We start from the raw sequence: 21762 nt of genomic DNA, 5'->3' as shown, positions 1-21762 counted from the left end.
TGAAAAGCACCAGTTTCATTATCAAACATGGGATTTTAGTTGCAAATGTATAAAGAGTACAAAAGAGCAATGTTGTGTATGCTGCATGTTCACACTCGTACAGTGCCTTCGTTGTTGATGGCCAGAGCTAGGTTGCGGGCTAAGGCTAGTCTCAACGGCTCCACTTTGGTCAACTCCAGGTCTTCCTGTTTGAACAGGAAATACAATGACTGAGGCACCCATTAAAGATTGAACTTTTTTCAAATTGAAGCAAGATGCATACCTGCATGGGGACATCCGTCATGGAAGTGTCGGCGATGTTGTTGTCTGGGGATGAGGTAAGTTCCTCCAAACAGCAGATGAGTTCATAGGTTTGCTCTGATGTGAAGATGGCCTGAAAAATAACGATATCAATGGAATTTGTTGCCTTTGGAAAATTTTTCTGAAAGTGGTAAGCCATGCGTTTGGGACCTGTTACGTCTGCTGGGACTTTGCAATCCTACTCATACCCTGACATTTTGAGCTTACCTCTTTTTGCTCTAGAAGTGGCAAAGCGTCGGTCAGCAAAGTCATCCAGAAACTTCTGGGAGCGATCTTAGCGGTCATCAGGGAGAGAAGAAGCGTCGCCGCCTCTGTGAATCGTTTCTCGCCATATAACTTGTGAAACTCACGGTACTTCCCTAAAACAAACCCAAAAAAGGAGAAAACAGCTAATATACAGTATAGGTGCACTCGAGTGACATGTAAAAATCATACCTAAAAAAAGGAAAATAATAAGCAAATGATTTTTTTTACCTCAGTAGTTTTCTTGTATAGACCAATTCTCATGAAATGACAAACTAAGAAAGAATATTTTTTTAAAGGAGTCATTTTTTACGAAAAGGACACTTCTTGGAAAACTCAATTTACATATTCTCGGAATAAAGTTGTTTTCTCGTTATACTGGGATTGTAAACAGCAATCCTACTCATACTAGTACGACTGAAGTCTTAAAAAATGTTTTTTTGCATCAATATTACACCTTTACGCCGATAATTCCCAAAAAATCATTTATTTTCATCATCTTATCTGAACTTTTTTTTTTTTTTTTTAAACACATTTCTATTAAAATTGTATCCTCAGAAAATGTCCAATGCAACATTATTCATTTTTAAACATGTGATAAAACATTTAGAAAATTTCAATTAAAAAAATAAAATTGTAAATTTACAAAGAAAACTTTTAAAATTAAGGGGAAAAAACACTTCGACAAATAGTTCCTGCAAAATTATTAAAACTTAATTTTCAAAAGACAGCAATCCAAGGGAATATTTCATTGTCGTAATTTGTCATTTTCCCTCAAAATCCAGTTTAGATTATGATCCCCCCCATACTTCTTTATTAAAATTACTATGAAAAACAGGAATTACTTAATTTCATAAACACGCCACCGCTTTTATTACATATTTTTTTTAAACTTCAGGTTCCAACTCATGAACATAAAATGGAGCCTCCGTGTCTCATGTTCCTTTTTGTCATAGCATCCACATTCTTTGTGTATTTTTGCTTCCTACCAAGGAAAGTCAGCCTGTCACTGAGCAGCATCGCCGGACCTAAATTGTCCAAGAGATCCAGATCCGTAAAGGACCCTCTGATGCTGTAATCCTGTAAAAACCTGAAAAAGAAAAAAAACAAAAAACAGGTCGAACGTGGACTGCTGTAGTACTACTGACTACATCATTAACAAACCTTTCGGAAATTACGGTGGCAAATGAAGCGTCTTTGGCTCTGATGCTCCAGGAGAGAGCGGAACCCAATCTGTTGTTCCTTAGCGCACGCATGGCCATGATTTTACAAATACTTCGCACTGGGGAAGAACAGAAAAAAAACAGATTATATCCACATATGCAAAAAAAAAAAAAAAAAAAAAAAAAAAAAAACCTTCATATTAGTTATGCTAACTAAAGATTTTAAATCAATTTTTTTTTAATTTCTCTAAGTAACTTGCTATTTTTTTCTAACTCATTTTTCAAATATTGTTAACTTGAATCATTGCGTTGAATTAAGTGCCATGATCAAGTTTGTGGGCCATAAAGTAAGCCTAAGTTTTTGTTTTCCAATAAAACTTGAACATTGAAGTAAAATTGATTGACTTGAAATTGATTTTAGTGTTCAGATACATAATATAAATGCTGATAAGAACAAAAAGTACAACCTTGTTCTGCCATTTGCCTTTGCTCACAGATCCGTAGCACCTTGAGGGCTTTGCGCTCTGTATCTAAGGGTATGCGCTCCATCTGGAGCTCGAGGTAGACGCGACCAAACTCTGGACAGTGGTCAAAGTAGTCCACGGCCAGCTGCCACAAACTGGACACAAAAATACATTCTAATTGCCACTGACGGCAACAGACGGATGGCACTTCTGTTGCCATCAATGGCATCAAGTCAATACCTGTGATGAGTGAAAAGGCCAGAAGCGTATTCCAACAGTAGAAACTCTCTCAAGTTGGAGCCGAAGCTTAAAAAGACAAGTAGAAAGATTTGATATGTTGCACAAAGCGTCATCGGTAGTCCATTAGGTCCGCTTCTTACTGTAGATTGTGAGATTGGAGGAGCTGGCAATGATCGAGAAGATCCGTCAAATGGGCCACGAACCACCAGTTGTTGAGAGCGATGCTGCGGAAAGCACAAGGTAAGATCTAGCATGTTCTACCGGTTTCATCAAGTGATCTTAAAGACCATTTTAATACCCTTTTATAGATAATAAAATGCCAAATCAGTCGCAATGGACTAAGTCACATCTTTGTGAACTTTATTTCATAAAAACTATGACCAAGTTTTGTGATTTGAAGGGTATATCAAGGGAAATCTATGGGTGATTTGTGTCTTTATTATTCAATCCAAAAAAAAAAAAAAAAAACTTCAATCCAAAAAAACATTTGAATGCAAAAATAAATTTGAAACTCAAAAAAATGCATTTGAAACATTTTTTTTTTTTTTTTTAAAGTAATGTTGTTTTGCGTTTGGGCCACATTTTGGCTATGATATTTGTGTCTTTTTTATTCAATCAAAAATTAAGGTTCAAACAAAAAAATATATTATGTTCAAAAGAAAAATCGCTTCCATCAAAAAAAGAAAAAATTCAATCATAGAAACGTTTTTGAATGCAAAAAAATATTCGAGACTCAAAAATTTGCATTTGAACACTTAATTTTTCGTTGAAAATGTTTTCTTTAAAGCGATCCTTTTTGTGTTCGGGTCATATTATGGTTAAGACATTTGTGTCTAAATCACTCAATCTAAAAAAAAGTAACTTCAATCCAAAAAAACATTCGAATGCAAAAATAAATTTGAAACTCAAAAAAATGCATTTGAAAAATTTTTCTTTTGATTTTTTTATTTTATTTTTTTTTTTAGTAATGTTGTTTTGCGTTTGGGCCACATTTTGGCTATGATATTTGTGTCTTTTTTATTCAATCAAAAATTAAGTTGCTTCAAACAAAAAAATATATTATGTTCAAAGGAAAAATCGCTTCCATCAAAAAAAGAAAAAAATTCAATCATAGAAACGTTTTTGAATGCAAAAAAATATTCGAGACTCAAAAATTTGCATTTGAACACTTAATTTTTCGTTGAAAATGTTTTCTTTAAAGCGATCCTTTTTGTGTTTGGGTCATATTATGGTTAAGACATTTGTGTCTAAATCACTCAATCCCAAAAAAAAGTAACTTCAATCCAAAAAAACATTCGAATGCAAAAATACATTTGAAACTCAAAAAAATGCATTTGAAAAATTTTTCTTTTGATTTTTTTCTTTTTTTTTTTTTTTTAGTGATGTTGTTTTGCGTTTGGGCCACATTTTGGCTATGATATTTGTGTCTTTTTTATTCAATCAAAAATTAAGTTGCTTCAAACAAAAAAATATATTATGTTCAAAGGAAAAATCGCTTCCATCAAAAAAAGAAAAAATTCAATCATAGAAACGTTTTTGAATGCAAAAAAATATTCGAGACTCAAAAATTTGCATTTGAACACTTAATTTTTCGTTGAAAATGTTTTCTTTAAAGCGATCCTTTTTGTGTTTGGGTCATATTATGGTTAGACATTTGTGTCTAAATCACTCAATCCCAAAAACAGTTTGTCCCTCCAAAAATATTTTCAATCAAATAAAACATTCATTTGCAAAAATATAATGCCCCCGCTCCTGTATATACAGTGTATCACAAAAGTGAGCACACACACCTCGCATTTCTGCAGATATTTAAGTATATATTTTCATGGGACAACACTGACAAAATGACACTTTGACACAATGAAAAGTAGTCTGTGTGCATCTTATATAATAGAGTTAATTTATTTTCCCCTCAAAATAACTCAAAATATAGCCATTAATATCTTAACCCGTTGCAACAAAAGTGAGTACACCCCTATGAAAAAATGCACATCCCTCAATGTCCAAATTGATTTTCCCTCCAAAATGTCATGTGACTCGTTACAGGAGTGGTGTCAGCATTGCTGCAGAAATTGAAGAGGTCGGTGGTCAGCCTGTTAGTGCTCAGATCATACGCCGCACTCTACATCAAATTGGTATGCATGGCTGTCACCCCAGGGGGAAACCTCTTCTGAAGACGGTACACAAGAAAGCCCGCAAACAGTTAGCGAAGACATGTCAACAAAGCACATGGATTACTGGAACCATGTCTGATGAGACGGGAGGGCTTTCTTGTGTACAGTCTTCAGAAGAGGATTCCCCCTGAGGTGACAGCCATGCACACCAATTTGATGTAGAGTGCGGCGTATGGTCTGAGCACTAACAGGCTGACCCCCCACCTCTTCAATCTTTGCAGAAAAGCTGACAGCACTCCTGTAACGAGTCACATAACATTTTGGAGGGAAAATGACAAGCAGTACTCAATTTGGACATTTAGGGATGTGCATTTTTTCATAGGGGTGTACTCACTTTTGTTGTCAGGGGTTAAGATATTAATGGCTATATTTTGAGTTATTTTGAGGGGAAAATAAATTAACTATTATATAAGCTGCAAACACACTACTTTTCAATGTGTCAAAGTTTCATTTTGTCAGTGTTGTCTCATGAAAAGATATACTTAAATATCTGCAAAAATGCAAGGGGTGTACTCACTTTTGTGATACACTGTATGTATATATTGAAATTATTGATTTGAAACTTTTTTTTATTGAAGTGTCACTTTTTTATAAGTGAAAAAAAGTTTTGAACTACTTTTTTTTTTGATTGAAGAGGAAAAATTTTGAAGGCACTTTTTTTTTTGAAATTTTGACACAAATGTTGACTTTGCGCTATTAGTCGGTTGGTTTGCAAAAAATTACATGTACAGGTTCCTTTTTTTCAACTATTAATTTCAAAGGCATTTGAAAAATAATTATAAAACACTTGGTTTTGTCTTTCTATGAAGAGAAAATAATATTATTCATAATAAACAATTTGAAAATGAGAAACATACTTATTATTAAGACGCTCAAAAAGAGGGTTTGGACATTTTTTATGTCAAAAACGTCTATGAGCGATTCATTGACCAACAAAATAGTTGCCAATGAATTTGATCATCGATTACTCGATTAATCATATCAGCCCCAGTTACAAGTATGAGACTTTTTACTTTTCTTACACAGCAGTAGCTGTGATTGACATCTATCAGTTTATTCAGTGAATGATTATGTTTCAATGCCATTGACGACGACAGGAGTCCAATCTATTTATACTGCGAGGGGCTAATGATCGCTGCCAGCGTTCCCAGCTCAAATAAATTGGACGCCTACCGCCGTCAACGGCGGCCAATGAGTGAAATAGCACACCAAAATGACAAACTCACAGCACCGAACAACTTGAATCTGCTTACATACCTGCAGTCCTTGATGACCTGATGGATGTCAAACTCAAAGGCGGCAAGCAAGATGTTGTCCAGGGCTTCTGGCACACTCCTGGGGTCCAGAAACATGGTCATACATGACTGTGGAAGCACATTAGACCGCAAATATTAAGAACCAGCACGACGCGTCAAAGGTACTGTTGTCGTTGCTGTACCTGGGCATAGAAATGCAACTCTGTGGATCTGACGGTAGGGTGGCAATAGAGTAGTCTCGTGACCAGAAAGTGATACCAGGTGCCCAGAAGTTCTTTGTGTTCCAACAATGTGTCTTCATCTCCCACTAGAATCTAAAATGAGAGCAGATTCTTCTTTCACATGGGAAAAAAAAAAGTTTGATTCTACTTTTTTTTATAACCGCTACTAATAAGTAGGGCTTGTTTTGATATTTTTGCGATGATCATCAGCTCATAAATTAATTGCATGTTATTTACTGTTATGTCGGTGTGGGCTGAACATTTTAGCTGGTAGTTGGCAGCCAATGAGTTAAAAGCCTTTTATGTTTGTAATTGTCTATAAAAGAATATAGTCAATTAGTGGTAAATGAATCATGACAGCCACACATGAGCGCTACTTGCACATAATACGACAACATGCAAATACAAGAGAATGCACAGTCAATACAATTCTGAGGGTGATCTAACCTTGCATAGGAGTTCCAGGCGTGGGTTGCTGGCAAAAGAGTTGTCCTGGAGGCAGCGGTCCACTTCCTCATGCCAGTTTCTCCACTTCACGTCAAAGTCTGTCGGCGTCTGTGTACCGCCTGGCTATAAGTAGAGTACATACACAAGATTTGTCCACCATAAGGCATATTTTTTTCGTCCCTTTGAAATATTCGTCCTCAATCATGAAGTGGCTAATTTAGGGATTTTGATAGGCTAACATCTCGCTTCCATTTTTTAAATGCGTTTTGCTTAGGGGCTTAGTGCATCATGGTGACGTTGCCACTTGAGTTTTGCGTTGTCTCTAAGTTAATTTAGTGAATAAAGAGATTCTGAATGAATCAAATCTTTGTGTGGAACATTTTTCTTATATTTCAAATTACACTGTGTACACCCATGGCTATAAGTAGAGTATATACACAAGATTTGTCCACCATAAGGTATATTTTTTCCTCCTTTTGAAATATTCGTCCTAAATCATGAAGTGGCTAATTTAGGGATTTTGATAGGCTAACATCTCGGTTCCATTTTTTAAATGCGTTTTGCTTAGGGGCTTAGTGCTTAATGGTGACGTTGCCACTTGAATTTTGTGTTCTGTCTCTACGTTAATTTAGTGAATAAAGAGATTCTGAATGAATCAAATCTCTGTGTGGAACATTTTTCTTATATTTCATATTGCACTGTGTACACCCATGGCTTATAGACAGTTGCAGCTAATATGGTTATTTCTTTTCTTACAAATACAATGCTATTAAATCTGGGTGGTGCAAATTCTTATCAGGTGCACTCTATTGTGCAGAATTTACAGTAATATTGGGGTAGATTTTAATGGCGCTTAAGTGGATTTTTATTTTCATGTCGCTAGAAAAGCTATCCCAGAATTACAATCTGTCTTCACTTTTAACAATATAGGTAGTCCCCGGGTTATGAAAGTTCCGTTCCTACGCTGGCGACGTTACCCGAATTTCAGCGTATGTCGGAATGAATCCTTTAAGTACCACTAAATATCAAAATAACTATCCAAAAACATGTATTATACATCATTGTCCTGTCCTCGCCAAGACGTTGGAGCTAAGTCCTAGCTAGACAGCCAGCTAAGCTGTAATCTTTCTCCTCTCTCAGCTGCGTGGCTTTTTCATGGGAGCAAATGCGCTCTTCCTTGTGTGTATATGCGCTCTGCTTCGTGTGTGAAAATATGTTCTTTATGTGTACATGCACTCTTACTCACGTGTGAAAGTACTACCTGGTCTGCGCCAAAATAAAAGCATGCATCACAAAACAAAAGTCAACATTATAATAAAATACACATTTCGCTAAAGGGCAGAACAGTCATATTGATAAAATCAAGTTAAAAAATGAGACAACGTGATGTACAATAGTGTAAGGTATTGTTTACGCAACAACAACAACAAAAAAAGTCGGGTACGTCGTAACCCGGAGACTACCGGTATAAGACACCCAAACAAGATATTACATTATAAAAAGGCATCTTGCTAAGCAGGTGGTCCATCAACTTGAACATGTTCCTGGCAGCAGGCTGGCGGGCAGCCTGCTTCATGAGCAACTGTCTGACCTCTTCCAAGTGTCCCTGCAGCACATAGCCCACCACCTGCGCAGCAAAAAACCCACATTTCAGTATTTTAATTAACAGTCAGATCGTGCACATTACCTACCACATCCCAGTAGTCACTGTGCTCGGCGGGACTCTCGCTTTGCAGCACATGGGTCGCCTTCTCATCCACATCGCCCTTATGCAACCTCACCCAGTCCAGCAAGTGGAGCAACAGGGAGCCGCCTGTCGACAAGCACAAATGAGAAAAGAGTCAAAGGTTTGTTGGAAATGGTAAAAATAAAAATAAAGAAATAAAAAAAACACACAGCGACACTGACCAGCATCAATGAAAAGTACTTCGCAAAGATTCCAGATCAGTTCAATAGCCAACAGGATTGACACCTGATAAAATAGAATAAAAATGAAAGCTGAATAAAATAATTTATGGTTACTCATTGAAGAACACATTTTAACTCATTGACAGCAATAGATATTGTAATCCATTTTTGTTTGGCATTTGAGCTAGAAAAATGCACTGGAAGCATAGTCTTCATAATGCTATATAGACGGGTCACATCCTTCATACACTGCGCCTCACCTTCAAGTAGGAGGCCTGCCCACATCAAAAGGAGTTATTCTTTAACACACGCACGCATCAATCTAATGCCGGATTTAGGTTGAAAAAGTACGAAAGCTGTACCACATACAAACAGGAAGGTTTGTCTTAGGAGTGATTTGTTCGAGGAGTCAAGGTAATTACTATATTTTTCGTATCATGCATGCATTTTGAAACGTTGGGGAAAAAATCTGTGGGAGAAATTAGCCGCTGCGGCATTGGCGTCATAGTTCGCAATATCTACATAAAATGAGTGCTAACTGCACGTTTTTTTTGCTTTTAACCAAGAATAGAGACTGTTTTACATCCATATGTATAAAGAATTCAGGGATTTAAGCATTTATTCACAAGAATTTCAACGTTAGCATTTATTTTACGTAAATATGTCGAATGTGCTGCGGCCGCCTAATGAAAACAGAGTTTTTTTTACTGCTCGGTTCTTTGCCCTTTTAACAACGAATCGAGACTGTTTTATGTCCATATATACTGTATATAAAGAATTCAGGGATTTAAACATTTCTACACAAGAATTTCAACGTAAAAAGCTCTTTGTAGTGACAAGGCGGCGCCACAATGACTTAAAGACTACCAGCACAGTCGACATATTCACATAAAATAAATGCTAACCTCCCGTTTTTTTTTTTGTTTTTTTTTGCTTTTAACCAAGAATTGAGACTGTTTTACATCCATACCTATAAAGAATTCAAGGATTTAAGCATTTATTCACAATAATTTTCAACGTAAAAAACTCTTTGCGTTTCCACTCGGTCAGCTTTGACGGAGATAGGCCCCCTATTAATCGGCCCCGCACCCTGTGTCCCATCAATATTAGGGGTGTAACGGTACACAAAAATCTCGGTTCAGTACGTAACTCTGTTTTGAGGTCACGGTTCGGTTAATTTTCGGTACAGTAAGAAAACAAAATGCAAAAATATAAATTTTGTGCTAGTTGTTTATTACACACTTTTGTGCTTTCAACAATAGGAACAGTAGCCTATACAAAGCTAGAATTCTGCTCAAAAAGTAGCGGGTATTTAAAGAATAATCCAACAACAATTTGCCTTTCAGACCCCAAGTATTGGTCAGCTTTCTTTCTGAAAGCAAGAAGAAAAAAGAAGTCCTGTGCTAAAGAGAAAAGCAATCCCAATGACAAAGATTTTAACATTTTACAAATGAAATGCCTCATTTTTTTTTTCTTATGAACGGTTTTCAAAAGCTTTATTGGTGGATTTTCTCAAGTTAAAGCGCCACAGAAATTAATAAATGTAATTGTGTAAGCAGGACCTGTATATTATTCTTATTATTTAAATACAGGTGTTTTAGCTCATTTCAATTTATTTTATTTAAATGGGCTATTATTTATTTTATTATGTGTTTATATTTTACAAATGTGATGTAGTATTCATTTATATTGTATATTTTATGTTGTATAACTTTAGTTCCTATGTGAATATTAGTTCCTACTTGTTTTGTTGTGGTAGGAGGGTTTTGTATTGAACATGGGGCCGTGTTGGTTATTATTATAGCAGAGAAGACAACTGTAAATCAACAAAGACAAGTCAACTGTGCCCCAATCTACCACTCAAGAGATCTGATGGACTCAAAAAGTGGGTTATGATTGCATATTAGTTTGAAAATCGACCGGATCCACCGTATTTTTACACGAGTGACTTCCGGTCTGCCCGGAACACCGGTCTGCTAGCTAGTAGTATTGACGCAGGAGGGCTGTGTCTCGCGTCAAATAATAATCTCTGCCATTGTTTTCACGTGCATCGAGTTGAGCCGCTTCTGGGACGCAACACGCGGCCGCACTGCGACTGGTGTGCATTCGCTGATTGACTTTAATGGCCGCGTTTCACTGCGTTCTCGCGGCGGCCATGTTGTTGCGCCGTTGACGTTTCTTATTACTGTACTACCGTGTTGGTCCTCATTATAGTTGGGAAGACGGAGTAAATATAATCTACACAAATAAACTGTAACCCAATGGACTCACAGCCTCGAAAAGTAAGGGTTACATTACGTCAGAAACTCGTTCGGTACGGCCCCGTTCCGAACCGAACGCTAAGTACCGAAACGGTTCAATACGAATACATGTACCATTACACCCTTAGTCAATATCATTATAAAGTCTGTTGGAAGAAAAAAACTGCCGACACAAGTCGGACTATGAATATTATGTAACTATGTAACTAATTACAATATCATTTTTTTTCCAGAGCAAAAGCAGATGTTAGAAAACATACAATTAGGATTAATCACAAAGACAACCATCGGCTTTCATCGAGGACTTCAGAAATTTGAGAACATTTAGGTTTTTGCTTTTCTTGTATTAAATAAATGACTGTAAATAACTAAAAAACAATCTTTAATTCAATGTATTGACTGGTATTTGAGTAAAAAAGCAATGTACACACCTGATTTCCGTATTGCGTGCGCAGTTCTGAGTCTTTGGTAATTACTAATCAAAAATAATAATAAAAAAAAAGAATCAAAATATTATTCCTGACTAAGTGCTGAAAATTACTGTAAATGAAAATACAAACCTGCAACTTGTTGAAGCTCTTCTATACAGGCACGAATTACAGATCTATAATTTTTACTAATGCTGACAAATCTGATGCGGAAATAAAGATGTTTAGCACATTGACTGAATGTTAACTTGATAAGTCACGAGTTGGCCTTACTGGGATTTCTTGTTCTTGTTGGGGACTTCCTCTGGGATTGTCTGCAAACCAACAAAGATGTGGTGCAACTCATTGAAGAGTTTGCGTAAGATGGGTGAATAGATATCCTCGTCTTTTCTGACCGAGTGCACGAAGGAGCTGCACAACCCTGAAGTGCCTACCAACGAAGAGCACAAGAAGCACGGTTTTATCATTTGTTTTAAATATTAGTAATTAATTGGTCCATTCATTATAACCAGATAACTTATTGGCTGCGATAGACGTTCAATCCATTTGAAATGGAAAAGCTGACATGGATTAGACCTCCGTGAAAAAGAATGGCATTTAAACAAGGGTGTGTAGATTTTACTATAGGCACTACTCTTCACACCTGATTGTTTGTAAAGGGTCTCATACACTAGGATATCTCCTGGACCCCAAGCAAAACCCAAATGCTTCCCATGACTGGACGTGGGGATATTCTGCAGGAGAAAAAGCATGACATAAACCCAACAGAAACAAACACGACATCTCTTATGTTCTCGGGAAATTAAATGTTGTGCTGTTTATAATTCAAAAGGTTTGGCGGGAGGTTCACGTTTGGCTTGTGGCAAGAATTCTGAGCGGCAAGCAGGAAGAAACTTAGCGACAGATGTCACTTACGGTAATTGTCGGGTCAACGTCGACCTCCTCCATTACGGAACAATATCACCAATACAATACAATCTGAAAAAAGCACACATAATATGCCCAATACAAATTTATTACCACGAAGTAATAGCGCGCGCCAGCCTGTCGGTGAAGGCCCCCCTTGGCACGGTCTGATGACGTCATACATAGCTGTCCGTTCCCATGCCTGATTTTCCATTCCCCATAATGCGCCGGTAATTTGCTGTTTTACCCATAAATTACCAAAAGAACACAACGAATTTTACACAAATGGACTTCAAACGTTCCGAAAATCACGTGTCATTGCATTTTACATGAAAGCAAAAGCTTTTTGAACACAAAAATGACGACCATACGTCACGGTTAAAACGCGGGCTGTAAACAAAGAGCGCAGTGGATATGACACCTGTTATATAACTCTCTCTCATACTTATGTTTATTCGTGCATTGATTTGTGACGTTTACCGCTATGTAAGCGCCAACAAAGGAAAAACAACACCGTGCGCGCTCACGTGGAGCTCAGGGTCTCTGTAACGCGCATCTCGTCTCGCCCAACGTGCACCCTCGTGACCGCCGGCAGCCAATCACGCCTCACATGTACGTGCGCGCACCGTCTCGGGGCCGCGCACGTAGGGTTTGGAAACTTTTAGCGGGAACGAGCACGTGCGCGCTCCCGTGTTCTTTGTGTGGCAGCAAAGAGAAAGCGCCAAAAGAGTGACCATGGCTGATGAGAAACCGAAGGTGAGTGCTAGCACACTACGCCGCCCTCAAATGCGCCTTCTTCCCCAAACGCGACCGGCGGAGGGGCTCGAGTGTAACGGAAATGACCACGTGCTTTGTTTAATCTAAAGTTTACAAGCTAGAACTGAAGTGGTCGGCCGACTCGGAGAGACCGGAAGGCTTGTGCACGCGCATTGAGGGGCGCGCGGCCGGCATTTTGTGCATGGCCGCAACCAACCAGCTGGTGTCGACCTCAGCGCATGGCTCCATTCATCCGAGATTTTTTTTATTCCGTTTACTTTGGGAAACCAGACAGATACACCCATCATTAAAAGTGCGAAGTAACCATAAACCAATTATAAATATATTCTGTTTAAATAAAAAGGAAATTTGGACCTGAGTAACAAAGTACAAATACTTGACTAGATTTCATAATGATCTGTACTTTTATATGGGTAACAAAATGGAAATACTTTTCTACTTCAGTTATATGCTGGAATATTGAAGTAGAATATGTAACTGTACTTCAGTTAATTTTTCAGAAATCTGTACTTGAGTGATAAAATATACTTTGTCTCTGTACTTTACTCATTGCTTGCCTTTGAGAGCAATAGCCGTCCAATCTACACCATCACCTCCCAGTTAAAATGGTTTGGACGTCTATCGCTGTCGATGGCAGCCAGTGAGGTAATAAGACTTAGAGCTTCCGTATTTAATCACCCAATAAACTAGTTATCAGATTAACTGATAATTATGTTGACAGTCGATACATTGTTTAAAGCAGTGGTTCGTAATCTTGCGAAACCCCACAAATATCACATTTGCATTCATTGAATCCTTCAGAATTTAATAATGAATCCCCCCCCCCCCAATTCAAAACGGATATAGCTACGCTTGCGAGCAAATTCCTGTTAAAATTTATTCCTATTTCTAATTTCCTCCTAATAAATTGAGTGTTTCGCAGTTTATTTTCACATTGGAAAATGACATTTCAAGTCTATGTTGTTGTTTTTTTTTTTTTTAATTTATTTATTTTACTTCTCCCCAGACCTGCTCAACTGCTTAGACACGGAAAATAGGAATCTGAGTGTCTTTATAGTCTGAACAGCTTTAATGTATTGCATGGGAGTTTGATATACATCCAGTGTGGTTGTTCATCATGTCTACATTCTCATATTATGGTCGCATCCTTGTATCACATACTAACTATAGACGTAAAATGTGACTCAAATGTTTTTTTTTTAATTATTTGTACAGTGCACACTGCCTGTAGGTCTGTTATACTTCCTCACACCGAGTGTACGTCAACCTTCCACTGAGCAAACCAGTTTCTCCTCCCATTAAATAGAGGGCAAGACATTGAAAGAAATGGAATAAAGCCTGTGAACTGGAGGCAACCCCGTCCAAAACCTAGTCTGTAATGACACTTGTTCTTTAGGCAGAGTATGAAAATGGGGCCCTGTGTGTCTTTAACTTAAGCTTCACCCTTAGGCTTACTCACCGACCCTCTGGGGTTAAATTGAACCCAGGTTTAGAGACATTGTTGACCGAAAAATTGTCAATCTTTTTTTTTTGTATTTTTTTATTAGTTTTTAGTTCTGTATATTTTTTTTATTTATCTTTTAAAGAAGGCAAGGATATATTGTATTTCTATTGTACATTAAAATAAGCTAGTTACAATTAAGAAATAAAAATACAAAAAATTGACAAAACCCATAAGTCATGCAGATGGGTATTTGAACAGTGAGGGCAGTAATTAAAAAAAGTTACAAAATGAAATTTACATTTTTTTATATACATAAAAACACAGGGAAAAGATAGCACATATTCTCTTCATAAACGATTGATATTTTATTTATTTATTTTTAAATTGCTTAAATTAACAAAAAACTGTTTTATTGGTAATGTACTTAAATTACATGGAGCAGCACTACTGATTCTGAAGACCTTGGGCAGATTACAGTGACATGGTAACACACTGACACTAAAAGTTGATAGGGCAAAAAAAAATCTGAAATTCAGCACCTCAATTTACAGTGATATGAAAAAGTATCTGAACCTTTTGGAATTTCTCACATTTCTTCATAAAATCACCATCAAATGTGATCTGATCTTTGTCAAAATCACACAGATGAAAAAACCGTGTCTGCTTGAACTAAAACCACCCAAACATTTATAGGTTTTCATATTTTAATGAGGATAGCATGCAAACTATGACAGTAGGGGGAAAATAAGTAAGTAAACCTTCTGCCTAAGGAGACTTAAAGAGCAATTGAAACCAATTTTTACCAAACAATTTAAGTCAAGTCTCTGCCCGATCACTGATGAGTTGTTTGAAGCTGCACTGCTTACTAGAAAACACACACAACTGGTAAGAATTGTCTTGATGAGAAGCATTGTCTGATGTGCATCATGGCTCGGTCAAAAGAGCTGTCTGAAGACCTACGATCAAGGATTGTTAATTTGTGTAAGGCTGGGAAAGGATAAAAAACCATCTTTAAAAGTCTGGATGTTCATGATTCAACAGTCAGAGAAGTTGTCTACAAATGGGAGAGAGTTTGGCACTGTTGCTTCTCTCCCAAGGAGTGGCCATCCACCAAAGATGACACCAAGAGTTCAGCGCAAAATACTCAGAGAGGTAAAAAAGAACCCTAGTGTCTGCTAAAGACTTAGAGAAATCACTGCACAGTCCAATATCTCTGTGCACACATCAACTATATGTAAAACTATGGCCAAGAATGGTGTTCATGGGAGGACTCCACAGAGGAAGCCGCTGCTGTCTAAACATTTTTGCTCGTTTAATGTTCGCAAAAAGGCACTTGGACACACCACAGAGGTTTTGGCAGAATATTTTGTGGACTGATTAAACTGAGTTGAATTGTTTGGGAGTTGCACACAACATCATGTGTGGAAGAAAAATGGAACAGCTCACCAACATCAACATCTCATCCCCACCGTGAAGCATGGTGGAGGCAGCATCATGATTTGGGGCTGTTATTCTACCTCAGGGCCTGGACAACTTGGAATCATTAATGGAAGAATGAATTCAAAAGTTGAGGATGTTTTGCAGGAAAACCTGATGTCGTCTGTCAGGCAGTTGAAGCTAAAAAGAGGATGGATGCTGCAACAAGACAATGATCCAAAACACAGAAGTAAATCAACTTCAGAATAGTTTCAGAAGAACAAAATACACTTTCTGGAGTGGCCAAGTCGAAGTCCAAACTTGAACCCCATTGAGACCTAAAGTCAGCGATTCATGCTAGACATCCCAGGAATCTGACTGAACTACAGCAGTTTTCTAGAGAAGAATGGGCCAAGATTAGTCCAGATCGATGTGCCAGACTGATCTGCAGCTACAGGAAGCGTGTGGTTGAAGTTATTGCTGCCAAAGAGGGGCCACAAAATATTAAATGTGATGGTTCACTTAGTTATTTTTCCCCCTTCTGTCATTGTTTGCATACTATACGCATTAAAATATTAAAACCTACAAATGTTTGGGTGGTTTTATTTAAAGCAGACACTGTTTTTTCATCTGTGTGATTTTGACAAAGATCAGATCACATTTGATGGTGATTTTATACAGAAATGTGAGAAATTCCAAAAAGTTCTGATACTTTTTCATATCACTATATCTATTTTTCTTCCCTGCTTTTGTCCTGTAGGAAGGAGTGAAGACTGAAACTAGCGAACATATCAACCTGAAGGTGGCAGGCCAAGATGGATCGGTCGTGCAGTTCAAGATTAAAAGACACACGGCGCTCAGCAAACTTATGAAAGCCTACTGCGATAGACAGGTGAGGTCATAACGTAATATGGTCGACGCCTGGCTTACGAGCGCCACATCTTACTGTTTTTTTTACAGTTAGGAGCTGTTGTTTGGTGGATTTTCTAATCAGAATTTGTCATCAAGTGTAGTTATGATGTTCATCGTTTCATACACAAGGAGTCCGCTAGCCCGTATTCTTGGTTTAGTCTTGACATTCCGCACTTAGGTGAAGTAATACTGGATGGTCAAATAGATGCCATTCATTTGGTGGACAGCAGAGGGTGATATTGGGCAATTTAGGGGCTGCTCCCTGCGTTTGATAAAAATCCATGAATGATTCCGTTTCTTATTCCTTGAACACAGTATTGAGTAGAATACCGTGGTTGGACTAGTGCTAGCATATACCATATTTTTCGGAGTTTAAGTCGCACTATTTCTCAGAGTTTGGCTGCTTCTGAAATGTATATTCAGTTGTTACTTGTATTTTTGGTGTTCTGGTTGGATTATATAAATTTTAACCCCTTCAGACTCGCATTTTTTCTCCTGGGCAAAAAAAACAATTTAAAAAATTGCGCTGATTTTTACTCTACTCAAACACTAGAACGAAGTGCAATTTTTGTGTCGGGGATATTTCATGCTTTTATTGGTTATTTTTAATGTTAATATGTTTTTAATGAGAAATGAGCACTTTACGTTATCCTGTTTGAAGTTGCGTTTGGTCAGCCATTTTCAAAGAGCCAAAAAGCAAAGAGGGCGCAGGCCATATCTCATGATTTGATTTCGATGGGTAAAGTTTTATCCAATCATCTCCCAGGAGTAGCAATAGCAACTAAATTCAGTGTATTTATTGGTTTTGAGACGCAAACGCATCATGTCTTTCAGCACCATGCTTACGTCTGAAGGGATTAAATCTTGAAAAAGGTCTTAAAAAGGAATTTTAAATCCCTTAAAATTTAAATTGTGCTACATATCATGAAATTTTGAATGAGAAATTTTTGGACAGTCTAGAAGATATATACATTCTTTTTGTGTGTGAAATTTCCTGGAATTGGCATTCAATCATGTTCTAAGCAGTCAAAAGAGAAAGTCTTAAATATTTCTTGATAAAATTTCATGATACATAATTCAAAAATAAGAAATAAGAAGGTTGCTCATACTGAACAAGCAGACCCATCAGCATGTTTCATTTCAGTTTTATGTGGTCATAATCACACGTTTCCTTTTTGCAGTGGAAACAAAAGCACGTGTGACGCTAATCATTTCTATCACACGGAATTTGTTGTTTTCCTGTGACTTTTGAATTGGATTTCTTCCAGAAGAATCCAACTTGTGTCACTTTCATTCCTCTTTGGATGTTCCCAATTTATTTGAATTGGGTTACTTCACTCATATTGTTAAATGGTGGTTCTTCCCAAAACATGTCTTCACTTGAATTTAAGTTGTTTTTTTTCCACCTGTGAAGTTGTACAAAAATATGATGGGCTGTGTGGTACATCATGTGGAAATAATTCCTGAAATGACTTGATGGTTTAAAGAAAAACAACTGTGCTCAAAAATCTTATAATGAACCGCCACACGTCCATGTTATGCAACTTCTTTCATTAGAAACCTCAAACAAAATTGGTACTTAGTTCACTTTATGTCTGAGCAATTTATCTTTTAAACAGTTTATGATCAAAGTTAACATAATCAGGCGTCTTCTTGTTGTGTAATGGGCATGGGCGCAGAATTGGGGCGGGTAAGCAGACTGGTGTTATGCCAAAATCTCCTACATCGGAGAAACGTCCTACATTAGTCGAATTTGACACCCAAAGTACTAACGTGCGCTCTAAACTTGTTTTGTTTAGGAATAACGTACTAAAAAAATGCCGCAGAAAACACTTAAATATAGTTGGCTAACCGTCTTTGTGTCTTTTCCAGGGACTGTCCATGAGGCAAATCCGGTTTAGATTTGACGGACAACCAATAAATGAGAATGACACACCATCACAAGTAAGTTTCAGATCTTAAAAAAAAACATGATACTCAAAGAGCAGGGTTTGGTGTTGATGTGTTCACAGCTTTCATGTTTTGGTGAAGGGTTTTCCTGAATTTCATGCATTCTTTGCCATGTTCTTTCACGAGGACACTTGGCTGAGTAGTACAGGAGTTTAAAATCACTTTTTTTCCCCCTTGGACAAAATGTCCCAACTGTCTCCTTCCAAGACTCATGATTTGCAAACATGTTGAATCTAATATCTTACACGGACAAAAGCAGTTTTGTTGACCAAGTCGGGCATGGGACCAGAAGAAGATGAAGACATTACTGAAACTGTTATATTTATTTTTGGGGGGAACAGTTTTGCATGACTTCCTGGTGAACACTGGAAAAAATACCATAGCCTACTGATACTTATTTGTAGTGATTTCATTGGCTTCTATCAATATCAGTCAATTCTATTTATTCTATAAATATCTCCAAACCTTATCGTTTGGACATATTGTTGACTTAGGGCCTCTGTTTTTGAACCTCTTAACTATTCATATTTAATATTCTTGTGTTTTAGTTAAATATTTTTATTAAAAAACCAAAAGGGGCCATTTTTAAATATTCCTTTATTTAGCAAACAAAGACTTTGTTCACTTATCTTTTTATTCAGAAGAAAAGCGACAAAAAGGGGGAGGGCACAGTAAATGTTCTCTCAATTTGGCAACCAATGAGTTGAAGGAAAACAAAATCCAAAAATACCGCACTAAAATACATGAAGATTTAAATAATTTTTTTTCTTTTTTTCAGTTGGAAATGGAAGATGAAGACACGATTGACGTGTTTCAACAACAGACAGGAGGAGTGATTTAATCAACCATTAACACAAGCTCAGCCTGATTTGCATCTTATCCTATTGAGGTTTAAATGACTCTGCTGTACAGTATTTTCATTATCCTGTTACTTTACTTTTCGTACATAAGCCAATCCACATCGATTGTTTAGAATATAGGTTGTCAAAATTGGACTTATTCTAGAATGTTATATATTGTGTATTTTCCATTTCCTCGTCATCACGTTCGGTCCGGAATTTAGCCGGTCAATTTTCAAGCTGTCTATGATGCTCACAATACTTCAAGTATGTGGTCACGAGGGGCCAAAACACCCGCAAAATTGACCCGCATGATCCAATCACGCTGTGATCTCACCTCACAGAACATGTTAATAAATGTCAGGGCTTTATCATACTGTTGAAATGGACCTGAAATCTCATTATGGAAATTAAATTGGATTATACCTGTAGATGGTTGGTGAATATGTTGACTATTACTTTGATTCATCCATGAACTAGACCAAACGTGATATTTTGGCAAGGGAGCAGGATATTTTTTTCATCATGCAAACGATATTGTCTGTTAAAATACCCGTTGAAATAAAGCTATTGTTGTTTTTCCAATACTTATTTTGTGATGCTCTCCAGTGTGATTGTTTCATTCTTTGTCACCAATTTGACATTATTATAAAACTCTAACTATGCTCTGTTAATCACTTTTGCTCTCTAACTAGGTAACTACTCTTAACTGCTTTTAATTGCATTTAACAACCACTTAATGTACCTGAAAGCACTCATGACAACACATGACTTTGGCATGTTGGTGGAAGAAACTTTACCAACATTTTAACAGTTTGGGATTTTTCATTATGGAGGGGTTAATTATTTTTTAGATTGGATTTGCTAGTTGTTTTCATTTTACTAGATTTTTTTTTTTTCTCTTATAACTTATAATCTTATAAGCGCCATTGACAGCGATAAACATATACATTTTAACTGGAATGCTCATGTTTCAGTGCCATGACGATTGACATCCATTCATATTGGACAGCCCTTGCCTGTCCAAAAGGATTGGATGTCTAGCGTCATCAATGGCAGCCAATGAGTTAAGAAAATAACATGAAAGGCTTTAGAGCTGTAGAGAGGTTCATGATCTGGTTCCTTAGTTGGAGTGTTTGTAATATGTCAAAATTTTCTTTATGGTCAATGTTACAACTTACAACCATTGATTTTTAAATTTCACCGCTCATGGCAGCCAATAGGTTCATTTACGATTCAACTTAACCCTTTCATGCATAAATTATATATATATATTTAATCGTATAACTCATTCGCTACTATTGACAGCTACATTTGCCCCTCACGGTCAAAATGAAACCTGAGCATTCACAGCCAGTCTTCCCAGTTTAATTGAATTGGACATCTATAGCCATCAGTGGCATTCAATGAGTTAAATCCTCAATTGTTACTTGTAGCCATGGCCAGTGTGCATTTGTTTTTATTTTTAATTTCATGAATGGTTTTTACTAACATTGTTTTATTTTATAAATTATTTATAATTATAAAAATTACTATATAGAGTAGTAGTAAAAATAAACATTTATGATGTTTTGGGGTTTTTTTTAATTACCAAAAATAGTCACTTGCTTGAGAAGGGTGAAGAAGGTGTGAACTTTTGAATACAGTAGCTGTCCATTGTCATGACTAGGGATGTGACGATATCTTGAAAAGGTGATACATCGTAACGTTTTATAGCCCGAAAGGTTATCGATATGCTCCCACCAAGGATTGATATATTGTCTTAATAAGGTGTCACTGTTTTAGAAAAAAAGGAACCAACAGGTTGCTACCAAAATCAATCTTCCATTAGAATAGTGTACACGTTAGCTCACTGGCTGCCATTGACGGCGCTTGACATCCAATTACTTTTGACCGGATTGGACGTCTAGCGCCGTCAATGGTACTGAAACAAGTGTATTCACAAGACAATTTACAGGTCACTTCCTGTTGGTTTTTCCAGTAACCCAAAATCAACAAGAAGTGACCTGTAAATGCCCCAAAATCAACAAGAAGTGACCTGTAAATGCCCCAAAATCAACAGGAAGTGACCTGTAAATGCCCCAAATGGAAAACAAAGCGACTGAAAATGAACAGTTGAATCAGTTGATTCATTCCTCGTCGTGGTCTTCATTCCTTGCTGCGTTCCGATTAACAATCTCCAGGTTGCGCGGCTCCGTGGTAATTTTCATTACCATTCTGGTTGTGGCAATGTTGGATGCAGCTAGGTCGTTCTTCACCTGTGATGTGTCGTCACAGGCCTTGTAGAGGCTGGCGTGCACTCCAGTGATAGTGCTCACGGCCGTAGTGGTCAATTCCACTGATTTCCTTTGGCCCTCCAGCATTTTAATGATGATCCGACGAATCCAGTGGGCTCCGAGCCCTTGCAGAAGAA

At 37.2% G+C, this 21762-nt stretch overlaps 2 protein-coding genes across 2 annotated transcripts; one reads left to right on the top strand and one right to left on the bottom strand.

Annotated features, from left to right (window-relative positions):
* Positions 1-13: 13 nt before the first annotated feature.
* On the bottom strand, positions 14-12372 carry nup85 (nucleoporin 85). The gene is made up of 19 exons (XM_057861506.1): positions 12021-12372; positions 11749-11839; positions 11379-11535; positions 11238-11308; positions 11109-11152; positions 8417-8480; positions 8200-8321; positions 8001-8135; positions 6509-6631; positions 6023-6154; positions 5842-5948; positions 2551-2634; positions 2411-2476; positions 2174-2325; positions 1708-1825; positions 1533-1633; positions 508-659; positions 263-373; positions 14-185 (listed from the first exon to the last, which is right to left on the bottom strand). Exons 1-19 carry the CDS (start codon positions 12051-12053, stop codon positions 90-92), a joined length of 1959 nt encoding a protein of 652 aa, XP_057717489.1. The 5' UTR covers positions 12054-12372; the 3' UTR covers positions 14-89.
* A 245-nt stretch (positions 12373-12617) lies between these two features.
* On the top strand, positions 12618-19937 carry LOC130932106 (small ubiquitin-related modifier 2). The gene is made up of 4 exons (XM_057861509.1): positions 12618-12767; positions 16409-16540; positions 18433-18504; positions 19289-19937. The coding sequence occupies exons 1-4, from the start codon at positions 12747-12749 to the stop codon at positions 19349-19351; spliced, it is 288 nt and encodes a 95-aa protein (XP_057717492.1). The 5' UTR covers positions 12618-12746; the 3' UTR covers positions 19352-19937.
* The last annotated feature ends 1825 nt before the right edge of the window (positions 19938-21762 follow it).

Source organism: Corythoichthys intestinalis, chromosome 16 (assembly GCF_030265065.1).
Source record: "Corythoichthys intestinalis isolate RoL2023-P3 chromosome 16, ASM3026506v1, whole genome shotgun sequence".
Taxonomy (NCBI): Eukaryota; Metazoa; Chordata; class Actinopteri; order Syngnathiformes; family Syngnathidae; genus Corythoichthys; species Corythoichthys intestinalis.
The sequence above is the reverse complement of the archived record's forward strand: the minus strand, read 5'-3'. Positions and strand labels throughout refer to the sequence as shown.